At 39.0% G+C, this 20,036-nt stretch overlaps 1 protein-coding gene across 1 annotated transcript in view; it reads left to right on the forward strand.

Moving 5' to 3' along the window:
- Positions 1 to 20,036, forward strand: part of LOC137181851 (lysyl oxidase homolog 2A-like) — a 32,492-nt gene that overhangs the window by 8,631 nt on the left and 3,825 nt on the right. The window contains exons 4-13 of the mRNA XM_067587912.1: positions 8,017 to 8,225; positions 10,508 to 10,724; positions 12,309 to 12,492; positions 14,712 to 14,863; positions 14,950 to 15,117; positions 17,892 to 18,057; positions 18,235 to 18,475; positions 18,923 to 19,038; positions 19,194 to 19,330; positions 19,825 to 19,936. Coding sequence (XP_067444013.1) covers positions 8,017 to 8,225; positions 10,508 to 10,724; positions 12,309 to 12,492; positions 14,712 to 14,863; positions 14,950 to 15,117; positions 17,892 to 18,057; positions 18,235 to 18,475; positions 18,923 to 19,038; positions 19,194 to 19,330; positions 19,825 to 19,936 — 1,702 coding nt within the window. The remainder of the gene's footprint in view (positions 1 to 8,016; positions 8,226 to 10,507; positions 10,725 to 12,308; positions 12,493 to 14,711; positions 14,864 to 14,949; positions 15,118 to 17,891; positions 18,058 to 18,234; positions 18,476 to 18,922; positions 19,039 to 19,193; positions 19,331 to 19,824; positions 19,937 to 20,036) is intronic.

Here is a 20,036-nt window from a genome sequence, read left to right on the forward strand (position 1 = left end):
ACCATCCTGTCTGGTTGCAGAAAACGCCTCTGCACCGGATGGAAAGTCAGTGTGGGTTTGTGGACGTGACGGCAGAAAGGGAGGGAGAGGAGAAGACAGACGCATACCTTCAGCTTGTCTGAGAACAGCTCATTAAAAGATACTGCCACAGAGGGTTTCCCTATTAAAACCAGAATGATAGAGATGAAGCAATGCTTTTTTGGCAACTTAGAACAAGGTTGATGCTCTAACTCTTTATGACTGCATTCATACCAGTTTGCTTGGTCATACTAGATGTGGTAGATTCGGCTGTGTCTCTTTACTACAGCCAGAACAGTGACTGTGTTTTTTACTGGATTCAGTAAAGACAACACGCCTGAGGAAAGCATCTGAAATCCTTGTGTATCTTTCTCATGCCTAGTTGAGTAATGGGAATGGAGGAGTAGAAGAAAAGAGAAGTTCAGATGTTCACTAATGGACTACAGAACTCTATTAATAATCACCTTATTTTTACAGGACGTGTATGTAAGCAGCACCCATTTTGTTCCCTATTTGTCCTGTGTATTTGGGGTCTCTGGGGTGTTACTTTAGTTCAGTCCCCCACCCTGTAAATATTTCCTTGGACTGGCCAAAGCCTTTCAAGTTGCAGGGGAGAGGAATGGGAAAAGGTGTAGCTACACCTCTTTAACCATGCTCCAGCTGACGTCAGTAACGGGCAACACTGTTCCTTCAATGTGTTTATTCACAGCATGAATTGACAGTTTGTGCTCAATCTGGAAAGTTAACACCCTGACCACATGTGTGTACTACAGTCCAAGCAGAGGTCAATCCTAACAGGGAGAAGCAATTATTATTGGTATATGTGCTTCTATGCAAACACTGTGTCTACATTAGGCTCTTATTTTATTTCAAGGGAAATACAGGTCACAGAGTTGCTTCAAATAACAACCATTTTGTTTTTGTGAGGGATACATCTTGAGACTATTTTAGAGTACATGGTATAAGACCATAGCAGCTCTGGCAAATTCAGCTTTAACCACAAATAATAGTCTACTGGAAGCATCAGTCTGTCATTAATGAAAACAGCAGCTTCTACTGGCATGAGTTGCCTTTTCTTTTTCTTCTTCATGTGTTTATTCTGGTCCACAAGATATAAAAATATATACCAATTGATATTTACACCATTTACACATGCTGTATATAAAGTGTTATGTTTAACATACACAGATGAAAACATTCATTGCATAATTTCTTATAATAATTAACTCAAGAAACGGTCTCTCTAAATACCGGAAAGGTACAGGCTGAAGTCTAAGCTTATTCTGCCTTATCTGCCTTTTTAACTCATATAAAGATTTTCAACCAAAGACGTGTTATTTTGGTACAAGAACTAATATTTGGCACGGTTTCTTCTACTGTATTTCATTCAGCCTTTACAAATGATCTAAAATCCCCCTTTCTCTGAAAAATGTGTTTTTCTTCTTGTTCCTTCAGTTGGATGTTTCAGCTTCACTGTGCAGAATGATATATGTGCAGAGTTTGACACTAGAAGGCTGTTTTCACATTAAACTGCTGAAAGTGGAAAGTTTCTCTGTGCTCACTGAAAATCAGCATGATTTGTGACATCACAACTAGTTTGGAAGCCAATCGTTGTCCAATATTCAACTTGAAGCCTCCAGTGCACAAACACTGATAATGGACTTTTCAGTGAAGCAGGAGACATCTTGTTTTCAGCAACTAAATCTCTGAAATGAAATATATTTGCATATTAATTGACCCTGGAATTTAATGAGGGAGGAGTTGATGCTATTTTAAGGATTTTAATGCAGTAATTACTTTTTAATGGAAAAACCATATCAAACGCACATTATTGTTCCAAGCAGAGTATTTTTATATGTCTTAAGACGTTACTTTAGAGCCGTCATTTAACCCCTGACCTTCCCAATTATCGCTTTGTCTAAGTTATGTCCGTCATTAATGCTGTCTGCTGCTGATCTGACCTCTGCAGACAAAGGCTATGTCTCTTGCCATTGCAACCTTTGTCAGCTAGTTGTGTAACACTCCTGACCCAGCAACAAAACATTCCTGTCTGACCGTATCACTGTCATCAATAACGTTGAAGATTTTAAAACGCATTATCTAATGCCCCAAACTATTGCAACAACCCTTCCTGGAATTTGTTTATTAGATGGTTACATGGTTTTGCTTTCATGTCTTTATTTCGTTTATTTGTCTGTGTAACCCAGCACAGTTGTTTATTTATTAGCATGTGTTTAATTCGCGCAGAGGCAGATTATGGCAGATGATGGCAGATGAGGTCTTTCAGTCAGCAGGAGGGACTACGTTTGTCAGCAGAACCAAACACTGAGATGGCAGGAAACTTTGTTTATCATCTGTTTTTGCGGATGTTTTAACCAACTCAGCTGTGTTCGATTGTTGATCACATGGGAATGGCACACCGCACGTGTCATCAGTGTCCATAGGATCTTAAATACATTTCCTCAATTAGAAGATTCCTGTTGTTTCGGCTTCCACTGGATTTCCAGATGTTTATGAGTGAGGGTAATGTGTCATTTAAGGATAATTATAGGTCCATCTTTAAGTTATTCCAGCATGTTATTTACTCTGTGTGTGGGTTCTCCAGAAAGTTTGCATTGCTGTATACTTGTGTAATCGTTACATAATACATTGTGAGCCGCCGATGAGAGAGGGAAATTTTGCTCACGTAAAGTTAAATCAGAACATAAGTAAAGAAAGAAATCACTCGCCACCTCATGCAGAACCTCGTACATCATTTTAATCGTCTTCCTGGAGGGTTGAGGAAAAAATGAGCAGCAAAAGCAGCTGTGGTTGCCCACAAGACCCTTTAGTATGTTTACTCCGACTAAACACTTACATCTAGAATCAACACAAAGATGTCTGAGGCCAGTTGTAATAACAGAAAGCTGCACTTAAAAGTCTTTCGATTCTTCACACATCTAAACAGGACAAAGGCTATGCTTCTCCATTAGGCACAACGGTGTCCGCTTACAAGAATTTCAGTTCCTCACATTCTCTGCTATACAACAAAAGGAAACCCGAGCCAAAGTTGGATTTGCCTCCAACATGATGTATGCAAAAGGCTTGTGAGGAGGAGAGTGATCGAGGGGAGAAAAGGTTGATGGGTGTCAGGAGGCTGAAGCTAGTTTCTCTCTTAAGAGTAGCAGACAGATCCACCACATGTTCAACAGCTGTGTCCCACAGTGGCCTCAGTTCTCCTTTAGGCTGCACAAAGTCCAGACTTTTATTATTTAAACCTGCACTTTATGATTTATTATTCACACATTGTGTTGACTCATTACATGTCAATCATTGCGTAGTGCACATATGCATCAAGACTACTTTCAGAAATTACATAATTTGAACTATTCAAATGTTAGATAAGAAAGGTGTTCATGAATTGCTTAAAAACATTGCCTCACAGAGAAATGTTAATATGATGCAGTAAACATGATTTCATATGCAAATGCAAAGTTGTTTTTATAGCAGTCACATAAAGTAAATCCCCAGTTTGGTGTGCTGTGCTGTTTTAGCAGTCCAATGCACACCATGTGCACTTAAAGGAAAATAGTTCGACATTTTGATTTACTTACTCACTTTCTTGCCAAGAGTTGGATATGAAGACTGACACCGCTCTTAAATCTGTTCATTGAATATGAAGCCAGCCAGGAGACAGTTAGCTTAGTTTAGTATATAAGACTAATACTGCTAACATGTTGTAATTCATTTTTTCAATCTGCATAAATACTGATTAAGCAAACCAGATATAAAATGTTTATCTGGGAGTTTTAGAGGTGTCTGTAGGCAATTTTTTTATCTTTGGAAAGAACCAGGCTAGTTGTTTCCCCTGTTTCCAGTCTTTATGCTAAGCTAACCATCTCCTGGCTATACTGAAGCTTTTTTTTTCTTTATTTTATTTGAAAGGGACCAGTTTTAAACATAAATGTTGCCATTTGATGCACTGTATCAGGGTTAGCTTATAGCTAGTTTTCATCTGCAGTCCCTTGTCACTTTAAGCTATAGCTATAGCTTCTCATCTAATGCCTTTACTAAAATGCCAAACTATTCCTGTGCATGTGCAGCAATGTTTGAATGTAAATGATTTATTGGTGAAAGTACGGCTTAGGCTTGAGTTTTAAAGGCTGTGCTGTTAAGATATTTTAAAGATATTTTAATCAATTCCTAGATGTGAAGTGAACAAAAAAGGCAATCACCCTCCAACATGAACAATATTGCAATAAACTGTATTATTTTGATTAATAGGTAATAGTTCATGTGTAGTAGGGCTATGTTAGCCAATCCTAAACATTTCAAATGTGAAATATTAGCTTTTAAACATTTGCACGTTGAATTATACCTATAGCCTACCTATTGTAAGGATTCTTTTCCTTTTCACTACCATATCGGGAGCAGTACTCTGTGATAGATATTCCAGATGCAAAGCACAAAACTACACACACACGCACACACACTTCAGTCAGGCAAACTGGGGGCCAGTGAGGCAGAAAGTGGGGTGGGGCAGATGTGAAAGTCATTTCAAAGAGCCTTTCTGTTCTCTTGCTTTTCATCTGAACTTTGGCGTGATTATCGTTCATACTTGCCGTGTTTAGTAAGGTGGGACGTGAGGGGAGGGGAGGGGGGGAGGAGGGGTTGGGTATGAGAGGGGCACGTGTAGATAAACGTGCAGCAGGGCTGGGAGGCTGAATAAAGCGGAAGAAATGCACAGTAGTGGAAGCATTAGTCAGACACTGGCTAGACCACAGTCTCATGTTCACACATCTACATTCTGAGGGGGACCCAGTCAGAAAAACAAGCTTGCTTTCCAGTTGGAAATAGTTCAGTAACGGTCAAAGCTCACTTCAGACACAACTGAATAGAGCTAAATGAAGAATGTTTTCTTTTCTTTTTTTGTAACTGACCATTTACAAACAAAACTATGAGTTCATCTGAGCAGCAAAGAAGTATTCTTCTGGATGAATGAATCACAACCATAGTCAGGGAATAAAGATGAGGCAACTTTATAAAAATGTAGAGTTGTGAAATAACCTCCATATGACCTGTAGGTTGGAAAGCCTGCACTCATTACAACTAGTTTTATGTTCCTGATTCGCTGTCACAATTTATGGTTACACTGATTCTGATGATATCCATGCACATTTCTTATATGTAAAATGTTTTTTTTTTGATAAGTACTACCTCATATTGTAAAGATCAAATTTCCAAATTTATAGTTTTCACTGTTTTTTTAGACATATAACATGATCAAATATAATTTATGTGAAAAAATATAATCATGAATCCATGTTGCTTGCATTGTGGTCAGAATCTTCTTGCACTACTTTACAAGCAAGTGCTGAAAGTGACTGGTGTGTGGATTTGGGCCTCAGCCAAACAGGATTATGCTGAGTTTATGTCTGATGGTCTGGGTTTGGTGGGGGGTGCTGAGACTGAATCCCAGCTGTGGGTGTCTGTCCTCTTCTCTTCAGTCTCACACGTTCAGACGACCAGTTTCCGCCTTCTGAGCCAAAAGCAACACTGGTCAGTCCCGTCTCAGTGCCCCACATCACACTCACCTCATACCCCCTGTCTTGTCTGGTATTTTAGCACTCACACCTGGCCTCACTTTGATCATTCACATTTTTCTTTTTTTTTTGATTTCATCTTCTGTATCTGGTGTACTTAAGTTCATTCTATTTTTTTAAGTTTTCAATTCCCACTTGTGTTTAAATAAGTGTTTAAATAAGAATCTCTGTGATCCTTCTCTTGCTATGTTTTATCATTCTATCTTAAAGCAAAATAAATCTAAACACTAAGATAGCTTTTGTTTTGATAACCTCAGATCCCTGATCATGATCACATCTCCTCACCTTTTCATCATGCCGGGCAGTATTTGCTGACGGAAAACACTCTGTCATGCCCTGACCAGCAGGAATCTCTTCATGAGAGAGTAGTTTTTACCCACTCTAAACACTGCGGTCAGTGGGGGGACTGGGGTCACTGCTGAAATAGTCTGACTTAGTCGTTGCTCCTCCTTCATTGCAGTCTTCAGTGTTCAGAGACCCTGAGGCCTTGAACATTCCCGCAGGCTGACGCCATCTCAGGAAACCACCCTGTGGGCAAACGTTTAATATTTCTAGGAGACATGCCTGGATGTTGGGTTTTTTTTTCAGAGTTAAATAAGCTGGCTGTTACGAAATTACTGAGATCAGCATTGCATACCACAGAGCAGCTCAGAGTTTTGGCTCTCTCAGTGCAGCCTCACATTCAGCCTAGAAGAAACTGCAGCACTTGGCTCAATGAGGGAAGTGAACAATGGCAGAATTATTAGGGGAGCTGTTTTCCCATAAAGCCAGGGAGGTCAAAGGTTACCATTCCTTCCTGATTTAGGGGTCTTCAGGACACGTGATGCTAACTGGTGACCCCTGGACTGACCAATTGGCTTTACAGCCCTTTATAGCAGCCCAGAGACCACCCGCAGACACTCCCCAATCCTGAACTCTGTCAGCAGGTCAGCTCACCACAGCTTCTGCCTTTCTTTACAATCTCGATTTACTATTAGAATTTCTTGGATTACATATTTTTAACTTCTCCTGTTATCTATGCTACCTGATAATCTGATAATTCTGATAATTCAGGATTATCCAAGATGCTGGGTGTGACATCATTGAAGAGACATTTGGCCTGGATTCCTCCCACACTTCCCTGCAGGGAAAAGACCAGTGTTTCTCTTTGGCTTGTTTCAGGGAGCTTGTCAGTTCAGTTTCATTTGTAAATATCCAGTAAACTAATGAAACTGTGCTGCCAAGTGTGATGTATGTTGTCTACAGACTTCTTAAGGGCCGTTATGTCTGTGCTCTAAACTCTGAGCACGCAACAAAGATGGAGGAAAAATTCCACACATTCATCCAACTTGCTAAGGCCACTCAGTTACACTTAACAAGTTTAAACAAAGACTTCATCTTCAGATTTTTCACCTTGACTCATTTTATGTTGAGGCTTATGTTCAAACTCGACGGATATAAGTCCGCCCTAAAAGGCCACAGTTAAATTCTCTTTTTGGAAACAGTTTTGCATTCCTGCACACTATTATTCTCCTGAGTCATAGGCTGTATTGTGTTTAGAATACATCCTATGAACATCATTTAACTTGCCTCTTGGATAGCTGGAAATTCATTCGAGTTTATGTTCACTTCACTACTTATCTAAATGTGTTCATTAAGCAATGACATACATACAGTATGTCAGTATAGTTTAGACAAAATTTAAGATAGAATTTAAGGTAGTACTGTGAGTTGCATAATATAACATGCAGAAACATGGTTTAGAAGGAATAAAAACTGAATGCACTGGAACATAATACCCTGGACTCCATATGTTTGATTTGACATTTAGCACTAAAAAAAAGTGTGTTCAATGTATCATCTGAAACACTGATCAGGGGTCAAGCTGACATTTATGAAGGACAGTTGCAGATGAAAGGATCTGTTGTCATGTTATAAGATACCAACAGCTTTATTTTATATTTTCTGCCATTAATATCTTTCAGTTTTTCAGTAGGCTATTCCCCTTTTGCCCTGATTTAATCTGTTATGGTGGAAAATATTTTACAAATGTTATTCAGAACATCATAAGTATCTAAAAAGTAGCACAGATTAATGGGTCAGCTTATCTTTAACACAGGTTGACCTACAGTATTACTGTGAGATCACTACCCTACTTGAAGAATACATTTACAATATAATGGAATCAAATAATTTGTGCAAACATAATAAAATTGCATTGTAGATTTAATTGTCACTGAAGATTGATCATAACCCAGGCTGAAATTAACACTAACAAAGAATTTAATCTGCTGACTAAAACTCTTCTGGATTACTTTCATAACACTTGTCTCCAGATGGAGACAAGATGGAGTTTACCATCAGAGGACAAAGTTTCTGTATATTATCTGTAATAGCCAGGACAGTGACAAAACATCACCTCTGCTCTGTTCCTCAGGGTGTGACGGTGCAGGTGGAGGATGTCAGGATCAGGGCCACATACTCTCACAGGAAAAGGATTCCCATCACTGAAGGTTTTTTGGAGGTGAAAGATGGAGGCAAGTGGAGGCAGATCTGCAACGAGGGCTGGACGGAGATGAACAGTAGGGTGATCTGTGGCATGTACGGCTTCCCTACGGAGAAACGTTTCAACACCCGACCCTACAAGTGAGTAATGGTGCACATCACTCAAACTCTAACATAAACGTTTAGCTTTTAGTTAATTACAGCTTAACGTAGTTAATATGAGGCCCTTTAAATTTACACCTGGTGTAAAAAGCATCTGAAGTACAACACACATCCGAATATTATACAGACACTTTCATGTGTTTAAATATTGCATTTCCTGTAGGTTCCTTTTAGGTCTCAGTCTATGCAGGAATGTTGTACCATACCAAACTGACGTTAGATACGTTACATAACCACGTTTGTTTATTCTGGTCATCACTCAACCCTTCATCCATTTTCCACACTGAGTTTAAACAGGCTTGGGCCTGGAGATTTTTGACAAGAAGCCAAACACTGCCAGAGGAAGTTTTAGCGGATGAAGGATGGGCCTTGCTTGGAAACAACAGAGTCCAATACGCTGTGAAACAGTGGCTCTTTTGCCTGCATCTAATTGTCCCTGCTGACCCTCTCACATGTCATGTCAGTTTAATATGTAGCTTAAAATAAAACCAGCTACTTCCTAGAATGATTTGTGTCTTTAATTTTGATCTTGTAACAATGAAGCTCAAAATAAAACACTGCACATGAGAGAATAACCAGATGAAAATAAACCAGATGAGAAAACCGTCTGATCTGGCAGATGCACGAAAGAGAAAAACATGTTTCTCTTAAACAGCTCAGCCTCAAATATAAATGCATGAATCCATCTATCCATCCATCCATCCAGTTTTTTCTTTTTAGAAACAAATGTGGCTATCTACCTTCCTAGAAGGACACATCTTGGTTGCTTTGGTCTTTAATGAAGTTTACACATATACAAATGGATGTGAGTTTGTGTTTAGTATATTCATCATACACTTCTAGTCAGTGTTGGCCTCTACAATATTCTGAAAGGCTCACAAAGCTGCACTCCAACAATAGTGAAATCAAGACCAGAGAGACATCAAAAATACATTTATTCACATATTTTATTTGTATAATGTGTCTGTACCTGTATTATTGCCTCTGGCTTTGGTAGGGATGTCTATGATATGGTAAGATAAAGGCGAGGAGGGTGACTTTGACTAAAAATGCTTCTCTTTTTAAAGCTGTGAGCCCATGACCTCAGCTGATTTGATACTAATCTTACATATGGATGCGTTTTACTGAGGGAAGCATGAAATACGTAAAACCAGCAATAAAGACTTTGTTTTCCACTTTAGATCACAAAGCTTAAGTGGTGTGCACTGCAGTCACGGCCTGACAAGGTTCACTGTTTTACAGAGGTGAAAGATCACACCCAGTCTGTCTTTTAGCTGGCACAACAAAGTACAGCTCTATTCACCAAATGTGCCAATAACAGTCCAACTATATTAAAAACTCTCAATCAAATTTCTTCAAATTTCACAGACCATAAATTGCAAATAATTTGAAGCCATGTTCTGTATAAGCTGTAAGGAGGGCTGTAAATGTAGCTCATACTGGTTTCATTACACGGTCTGCTTCTTCCAAGACCCAGACCTGCTTTAAGGTCCACTGTTGTTGGGTTCCTCAATGACCCTTAATTGATGACTTCCATTTAACTATACAGTCATGGGAACGTTAAGGTATTCTGACAACAATACCCCCATAGTGCTCCTCAGCATAGGGAATTTTTGTATTATGCACAATAAATAAAAAGTCAATTTCCCAGCTCCTTCATAACTGCTCCTTAATGTCTTAGTGAAGTCCTGCATGAAAGAAGTGATGACCATACATGGATGCTGTTTTAAAATACTTTACAGTGGTGCCAACCATTTTCAAAATTAAACCTTTGTGGTTTTGAAATTACTGAAGGTGAAACTTACTTGATATAGAAAATTCTTCATGTCCATTATTTCATTGTTGTCAGATAGTGCAGATGAAAACTCCTCTGTGTGCAGTGCTGTAAAGTGAGCAATGATTACGTCTTAGATGTCGGAGCTTCTCAGCAGCACTTGAACACACCAAAGTGGAAAACTTTTCAAAACAATCTATGCTTTCAAGTGTATTACCATGCAACAATGACATAACATAAAATGACAAAAAGTACATATGTTGACTGTGATGGATTGCCTTTATGAAGCAAGTTTCAAGTCTGCAAATTTTGGCATGAACTGATACCAAAGGCTGCTTGAAAAGTTTAAAAAAGGTTAACATTCCTCTGTCATGCTCTCTAAAATGAGTTATGTATACTTATGTATATTGTGTATATAGTATAATTTATAATTTTTTTTTTCATGACTATATGATGCCTATGGCTCTGTTATTTTATTCCCTCTCAGATTGCTGGCCAGTCGTCGCAAGAAGAACTACTGGGGCTTCTCTGTCAACTGCACAGGCAACGAGGCCGACCTGTCTGACTGCAAACTGGGCCGGGAGATACAGATGAAGGGCAACAGCACCTGTGAGAAGGGCATGCCTGTAGTGGTCAGCTGTATGCCTGGACGTGCCTTTGCCCCCAGTGTCAGCGCTGGCTTCAGGAAGGCCTACAGGGTGGAGGTAGGTCAGATTGTGCACTTTTGACAGCTGAGTGGTTACCTCTTGTCACAGCAAGAAAGTCCTAAATTTATGTAAATAAGTATCCTTAATCTTGCAAATACCCTTCAACATGGCCTCAAGTTAGTTTCTGGTTTCTGCATGATACCCAGTGCTATAACATTGTTAGCATGAGTCAAATATGGGGGCTGAATTTGCCCATGGGGATCAATAAAGTAAAACTTATTTTTCAGTAACCCTGAGAACAAAATGATTTCCAGAAAAGATTTAATCCTGAGTCTAACATGATTTCAACTCAGTTTCTGAGAGTCTCCTGAGAAGTCCAACTATCCAGATGCAATAAAAACTGCATCAGGGTTCTTACTGGAGTTTAATTGAGATTAGACAGAAAACAGTAAAACAGTAAACAAGTACAATAAATGTACAGGAATATGTCTTCAAGGCATATGTGAATAGACAAATAATATACCTGGGAACAAAGTGGATTTAACTACAGAACTTATCATAGACTGTATTTAAAAATACTCAATGAATGCCTTTGTGAATGCAGTCAGCATGTAATACAGTGAAGGGGTTGTAATGGTCAATCATTGCATTTAAGTGATTTTGTTAGACTGAGCAGAATCAGATGCATGGAAAAACTGAGTAGTTCTAAAAAAGAGAAAACAGTCATATATTCTGTTAAGAGAAATACCATCTGGAGTCTTTCTTCGTGTGAGAGAGCAACCGGAAAATGACAAATATTAACACAATGACATTGACATAACAAGTAGTTTATACTACCATATGACTGATATTACTGTCTGATTGTAACTGGACACACTGCAGATGTTTGCCTTCTCTTAAAAACTCCTGAATTTGACTCTTTAGTCAAGGAAATCGTTAGATGTGAAGTGCAAATGAAGATTTGAAATCTATTGTGTATGCAGATATATTTCTACATTGTTATCACATTATAAAAAGCACTAATACTTCTAATGTAAATAGAGACTTGTGTATGAACATAAAACACTATCTTATAATCAATGCATCACATGGCGCCGGCACGGGATTGCAACATTTCCTGTTTATTAATCAAGTAGCCCTCTAGTCAAACATCTGGAAACAATTGAATGGATGAATACGCAACATCTGTCATTTGCACAATCAAGTATATCAGTATATGTTTTTGGTGTTTATTTTTTTATTTGTTCACTTGCTTCCAAGGAGACACCTATTTTCTCTCTGGACCACTAAATCACTGAACAATGGCATTCCAGTAAATAAACAGAAAACAAATCAAACCAAATAAAACCAGGGAGCTCACATGTGAATTTAAACGTTTAACTGGTATTTTATTTACATCTCTGCTGCAGTTATCAGTAAAGTTTGCAGCTTTATTTTGACCATGCTGCAACATTTATTCTGGGTATAACAGATGAAGAATATTATGTCATGTTGTTGAAAATAATTTCCCACTTAGTCACATGTTGGTACATATTGTCATTATGTCCAGATTACTTCACTAATTCCTGGACTATTCCTGTATTATATAACAATGTTATTCCATTTCCACTTATTTTCATTTTTTGTGGACTATTTCCGTAGCAACCCTTGGTGCGTCTAAAAGGCGGAGCTATGATAGGTGAGGGTCGAGTAGAGGTGTTGAAGAACGGCGAGTGGGGGACAGTGTGTGACGACAACTGGAACATTCAAGCTGCCACTGTGGTGTGTCGAGAGCTGGGGTTCGGCAGCGCCAAAGAGGCCTTGACCGGCGCCAGACTGGGACAAGGTATGATCTACAAATCAGTCACGCTATGATGCAGTTTAATGTATCACTATATAGTGGTATACTGGTATGGAGGCTGAAGTGTGCCAGAAAAATAAGAAACTCAGGTAAAAAAAAAATAAATTAAAAATTATAATGCCCCCACAAAAAAACTCAGTATTTTTTGATAACCTTAATTATTCTTGACTAAACATGCAACAATCAATCATCAAGACTGTGTGGGTGATGCTTTATCAGAATTGATTGACAGTGCTGGCATCGTCAAACAACCTCACAACTGTCATTAAATTTTGATTTGAATATTGCTAAGTTCTGATTGGTTCTCAGAAGTACATGACATCACCTTTAGTTTTTCTAACTGATTCCTGTCCACTTCAAACCAAACAGAAATCTAAAAAAACCTGTCTCAACGTTTCATGTGTTTGAGAAAACACAAGTCCTGAAAAAAAAATCTGCTTTTTTATGTGGACATTTTAAAGTCGTATTTAATTGCACATGTAATTAATTTCATTGTAATTCCTTTTTAAAATGTAGCAATTTATTAATTGATGAACGCTGAAAAAAATCTATTATTCTAGTGGTACACTCCAGACTCCATTGAAGCATGGGAGACCACAGTCACAACTCTCACACACACAGACAGGCTACAACAGTTCCTCCAGAAATTTAGGGATTGCTTCGAGATTACATTGAATTGAACTGTCCACAGGTTTTTCTTTAGCTCTGATGACGTTTCACATTTACAGCACGATCACTAAGCAATTCAAGCAAACCTCATACCCAGCTGTCAAAATGAAAGGTGTAGACTGAAACCAAAGACATCCAGCTCCACCTTATCTTTGGCCTCTATATCCCCAACTGTTTTTGTCTCACTTCAATCAGTCTAGACCTTAAGTCAGCACATAGAGGCTCAGGCCAAATAGGAAAGAGACTTCAGGGAATATATGGAGCAGCACATTTATGTTTATATCTTGGCCCAGAACCTGATTCTGTGAAATGCAATATACCACGGCATTATAAGACTCATGTTCGTTGGAACAATTGTCTTCTATTTATTCTCAGAGCAAAACAGAAAAGTGCACAAAATGTTCCGGCAAAGAAAACAGTCTTTATGGGTTTCAGAAGAGGAATTCTTTGTTGGAGAGTATACAAGGTTATTTGAGGGGATTTTTTAAAGAGTAGACCTCCGGACCCAAAGATGGTACCACATGCAGAGCATAGACTTGAAATAGATGATGGTGTTTGTTTTCAGAAGTCACTGGTGTGAAATAAACTTAAACTAATAAACTAGACTAAAAATACAAAAGAAAATGGTTCTATGGAGTGATTCCCTGATTTGCATTTGAGACTATGCAATTAGAGGATATTGATTTGTAATCAATAGAACCAGTTTTTCTGAAGTGTGTTAGTTCATATACAATATTCCTTTATTTTCATTCATGTAGTTTTTCCCTCATTATTTCAGTTAATAAAGGATACAAAATATTTTGCAGAGTTTTGCTTGACCTACAGTGATTTTTTTGTGTCACGCATTTGATGATTTAAATGTTTTTATTGTACGTAATTTCAATGTACTATACATAGTAAACTGTCTTGTAATTACTGTCTGTAATTACAGACTAACTGTGTAGTTACATCAGCATTGTGTTCTGCCTGTTGTGAATTATTTTTTCTCCACTAGCTGCCAGTCCATCTCAGTCTCTGGCTTTAGTTTCAAAGCTCACATCACTAGAGACATTACTGGTTAGTCACATGGGAAGGGAACCAGCATGGTGGGAGTACTCACACATGTTATTGTGGAAAATCTGCTCCACTGAAATGACTTTTTTTTATTTTACTTTTTTTTAAACAGCCCTCAAGTGTCTCATTTTCATTTAACATAGCTGACTGTTCATTTACCTTGCATTGTAATTCTAGGGAGCAGGAAATCTTACATCTGTCTTTGGATGGACTCGTTGTTCCAAAAAACACTCAGGCAGGCGAGGCTACTGCTGGAATAATGGGCAGTACTGGCCTGTGTTTCCCTAAATTATTGTGTAATCCAGAGATCAACTCTCTTCTTTCCAGTAATGGAAATAGATGACTATTGTCCAAAAATTATGTTTTCTTATGTACATCATATTAATGCTCCAGCTGTCTAAATTTTAGTCAAAATGAATGCAGTCACATATTCCACAAACTGAGAATTAATCAATGTGCTTGATGTGTTTGTGTCCCTGTAGGGATTGGGCCGGTCCACATGAATGAGGTGCAGTGCTCTGGGTTTGAAAAGTCTCTGACTGAGTGCTACTTCAACCGTGAATCTGTGGGCTGCAACCATGACGAAGATGCAGCAGTCAGGTGTAATGTTCCTGCCATGGGCTTTCGCAATAGAGTGAGTATCTCTTTCTGTAGAGCAAAACAAACACTGAATTTATTTGCATAGTACTGCTAGCCATATCTGTCCCTCTCTGTCCTCAGCTTCGGTTAAATGGTGGCCGTAATCCCTACGAGGGCCGTGTGGAGGTCCTGACAGAGAGGAATGGCTCGCTGGTGTGGGGCACAGTGTGCAGTGACAGCTGGGGGACCATTGAGGCCATGGTTGTGTGCAGACAGCTGGGTTTGGGCTTTGCCAACCACGCTTTCCAGGTAAGGTGTCTAGAATAAAGGTTGCCATCCACACTCACTGCCATTAAATCATTTTTAAGATGAGCTTATCTTTACTGCACAGGCTTTCAGTATAAAGGAGATGCTTTTGGATGTAGTTCGGGCTCTGACTCAAAATTAGCATGTCAAACTGAACTTTTTATAATTTATACTGTCAATGCAGCTTATTTAATATACTTAAAGGGGACATATCATGCTTTTTGAGATTTTCTGTTATTTTTATTGTGTTAGAATGTCGGATGTCTATGTTAAACATGGTCAAAGTTCCAAAACTTGAGGTGAACATATGTAAAATGCTCCCTGAAAGTCAAAAGCCAGGGCTCCAGCCTGCCCTGAATGCTTCGCTTGCGATACTATTATACTTCCTCCTCATGATGATCCACAAACTAAAACAGAGGCTGAACTGAGGGGCTGCATAAAGGGCCAGTACAAGATAAATAAAGAGTTTTTTTGAACTGTAAAACATGCAATGTTATTCCATTATATATAAATATAGACCTGGAGATGTGTATGATATGTCCCCTTTAAGGGTAAGTCACTCACACTTTGAATCTAGATGCCCTAGTCTTATAAAGTGGACCTCTCCTCATATTAACCAACATTAAAAACATGAATCTGCAAAATAATATATAATAATATATATACTGTTATTGACTTACACTGTCACTGTCATATTCGATGACACATCGTGAGTCTGAACACAGTCAATGAAAATCTCATCTAGTTTTCACCATTGTTCTTTCATTTTTTGTCAAGGACAGAGTATTTTTTGTCGACTGATATTTTGTAGACTTCATCATTTCTATTTCCAATATGCTGTATGTGCATCAACATGATAATGAGATGGTTGTGAATAATGTTGAGTTGCCATGAAGTTTAAATAGATTTACCTGGTGGAATTGGTTAAATTTTGCGTCATTAGTAGCTGAGAAAAACTTATGGTAGTTTCATTAGCAGCTGCGAAAGTAAACCTATATTATTAGATTGAGATCTGGCCTCGAATTTGAGTGTGCAGGAGATGAAAGTTACAGCTGTGTGAGATATGGACAAAGTCTGGCAGTATTAGCCATTTAAATGCCTCTGTGTGTGTGTCTCTGTGTGTACGTGTCAGTGGATGCCATTAACTCTCACTCTAACAAGCTTGAGCTTTATTGATCCCACAGGGCAAAATAAAAATGCCACTGACTTATAAACATCACAAACACACAGTGAACGCAGAAAGCAGGCCAGGCATGTTAAACCTTTGACACAAATGTGGGAGTGATGGGAAAAAACCTTGGCTTCTTGTTTGAAGTTTAGTGGACCCTCCACCACTGAAGCCTGTGGCATGACCTGGCAGCGTCACAGTCTCGTCATGCTTACGCTTACCTCTTGCTTTTTATAGGAGACCCCAGTGCTCCAGGTAAGAGGCTGGTCCAGGCTGGTTTAGTTAAAGACCTCCCTCGTGTTCTTTATGACATATGCTTCTATTTTAAGGCTGAAACCGGTGGCGTATGTGTGGTTAAAGATGCTGTAGCTAGTGATATAGGTCTGGAAACTATGTGTGAATCATGAGGATGTGCTTTGATAACATCAGGGAGTTTTATAAGTGGAACTTGGACTGAATCTGGTGGAGGATGTTTGTCTCACTAAACTGTGTTTGGGACAATTATGTGTAATGCACTTCTACTGGAACAACATGTCATTTGTTTGTAGTCTTTGTAGTCACTTGAGTACTCATCCTTTAGTTAAGTACATTTTAACAATGTGCTTTTCTCATTCAGTGTCTGAAATAAAGGGTCTACTTGTGATTACAAGTAGCTATTTCATTTTATTAAAAAAAGAGAATTCTGTGCCAAGTCAAACAATCAGGTCAAGGTATCAAAACAACATATCACCTTGTAATTACATATTACATAAGAGTTCTTATGTTAACTGCAGGTTCAGGAATAATAAATGTCTATCTTTTGTTATCATACTGTAGCAGAGTAGGCAATCATCCTCTCAGGAGTCTCTTTCCTGTCTGACTTTTTAATACTCCTGCAGGCGAGTCCCACCACCAGATGGAACAAATGACACCAAGTTTAAACTATACTGCTGTGTGTCTGTCCCTCTCCTCAACCCACCAGCACGTACTCCCATATCCATCTTTTCCCTCAGCTTAGTTTCTCTCTCATGACTCCCCCACATCCATAGAAGTTCCCGGAAAGTATGAGCTCTCTCTGTGGTCTAGAAAAGAGGCTGAGTCAGGACCGTGAGGACATCATAGCACCCCTAACTGTGTATGTGATAGACTCTCTGATTATATTTGCCTTGTGGGACAAGTAGGATTACTGTGTGACTAATCATCTGCAGGAGGAAAATTAAGATAATATTTCTGCTTAAAACCTTCCCACACAAGACTTCTTTTCCAAAGCAACATGATCTTTTTCTGTCTGATTCCAGCTATTCTTAACATAAATAGATGGACTTATGTACTTTAGTCTATGGAGAGGGAAATATTATCTTTAAGTTTTGCGTATTTGTTTTCTTGCCAAGAGTCAGATGTGAAGATTGATACAACTCCCATGTCTGCACAATAAATATGAATCTACCTCCAGCAGCAATTTTGACGGGAAGATGCTGTTTGGAACATGAAAGACTTGTGACTTGAATTACAATTTGCTTATGAAGACTTTTTAAAGACTTAAGAATTGTGACTCGATTTGTTTTGAATGACTTGACACAGCTTCAGCTGAATGATTTACCATGTATCTTCTGTGCATCTCTTTTGTCAGGAAACATGGTACTGGGAAGGAGATCCATCAGCTAATGCTGTGGTGATGAGTGGAGTGAGGTGTTCAGGAACTGAGCTGACTCTGGATCAGTGTCTGCATCATGGGGAACACATTCACTGTCCCAGAGGAGGAGGACGCTTCGCTGCGGGGGTCTCCTGTACTCACAGTAAGAGACTGTAGAACTCTGTTCACAATCAAAATCTTACATCAGTTAAGACTTGTGCTATAGTAGGAAAATTTTAGGGGCTCAGTACAATAAGAAATATGAGGGGAAAAAAGTGCTTTTAAATTTTATAATTCAGACCTAAAACCATCATGTCCCTTGATGCTCTCTCCCTCCCAGCGGCCCCAGACCTGGTCCTGGATGCCCAGGTTGTGGAGCAGACCACCTACCTGGAGGACAGGCCCATGTACGTGCTGCAGTGTGCCCAGGAGGAGAAGTGTCTGTCCTCAAGTGCCGACAAAGCCGACTCCAGCTCCTACCGCCGTCTTCTGCGTTTCTCCTCCCAGATCCACAACAACGGCATGTCAGACTTCAGGCCGCTGTCTGGACCCCAGTCCTGGGTCTGGCATGAATGCCACAGGTGAGACTTCAACCAGGACCACAGATCATAGTTCGCTGCTGGTTAATACTGACTGACTGTATGAAACATGATCTGTTATTTTCAAATAATTACACAGCTGTGAATGTTGTTAATGCTAATGCCAGATGTCAAATGCTGAGTGCTGGGAAAGTTATAGGAATATAAGGATAAGATTTTTGACTAAAGCGTGACTGTCCAGGAAATTCATATGTAACATCTTGTTAATTATCCTTTTAAACAAAACAGAGAAAAATGCAGTGTATGGAATATTGTATTTGTGAAACTGTGTGAAATTTAGAAATCATACGGGTTGAATCTTTAAGGCACATACTGTATTAGTTGTTTGAAAGAAGGCAAAATGATTTGGTGCACAGAGATAAGAGCATGTTATTGTTAAATATAAATATATATAGAATGTTTCATTTTTTCCCCCTTTGTCCAATCCAGACATTTCCACAGTATGGAGGTTTTCACCCACTATGACCTGCTGAGTCTGAATGGCACTAAAGTGGCAGAGGGACACAAAGCCAGTTTCTGTCTGGAGGACACCCATTGTGACGAGGGTAAATACAGTCCTTTTCTGTCACAGAAAAAATGCAGTAAAACTATCTTGAAATATATATCAGTGTATTCAATGATGCTGAGGAATGTTTGGTTTTTAACTAAGACAGATCTGAGTGGCTTAATACAAAACCTAAACTGATATGAATGCTGACAGGTATTCAGAAGAGGTACGAATGTGCCAACTTCGGATCACAGGGCATCACAGTTGGCTGCTCGGATACCTACAGACATGACATCGACTGTCAGTGGATCGACATCACAGACGTGAAGCCTGGTGACTACATCTTCCAGGTAAAACATTTGGTTTTCTAGTCTAGCCATAGTCGATATAGCACATCTGCTGCTGCTGGAAAGATTGTCTAATCTCCAGCCAGCTCAGACTCATACTAACACTTTCCACAAGTCTGCATCTGCTTGTGTTTGGCGTTCTGCCTGTGAGCACTCTTATACAAACTTAAAACGTGGGGTCAGCAGTTTCTTTCAAGGACACTCAAGGAACTTTCTGATGGGCACTTCCTGCTGCAGAAACTACATTTGCAATGTCCAAATTGTGAGACAGACTCTTGCCTCCACCACTAGAAGACACTTTAAATTAAACTGAAATCAAGGGTGACTAAAACTACAAAGCGTCAGTCACTCTGTCATCATCAATCTGCTGCCAATCACTAAACTTGTATTTTCTGGTCCTTAGCAATACTGAGAATTACATATTAATAGTGTGTAAATGTGACAGGAAAACTTATTGCTTTCAAATGAACATTAAACATTGTTGTGTGCTCTTCCAGGTTGTGATAAATCCCACCTTTGAGGTTGCAGAATCAGATTATACCAACAACATTATGAAGTGCCGCAGCCGGTATGATGGACAACGGATATGGACGTACAACTGTCATATAGGTGAGACTTTTACCACCGAAGAGTCAAGTCCAGTGGAAATTTAGGCTGCTTTGTTACTGATTTTTATTTTTTTATGAAAGCAAAATTTTAAAGTCTAACG

This window comes from Thunnus thynnus, chromosome 4 (assembly GCF_963924715.1).
Source record: "Thunnus thynnus chromosome 4, fThuThy2.1, whole genome shotgun sequence".
NCBI classification, from domain to species: domain Eukaryota; kingdom Metazoa; phylum Chordata; class Actinopteri; order Scombriformes; family Scombridae; genus Thunnus; species Thunnus thynnus.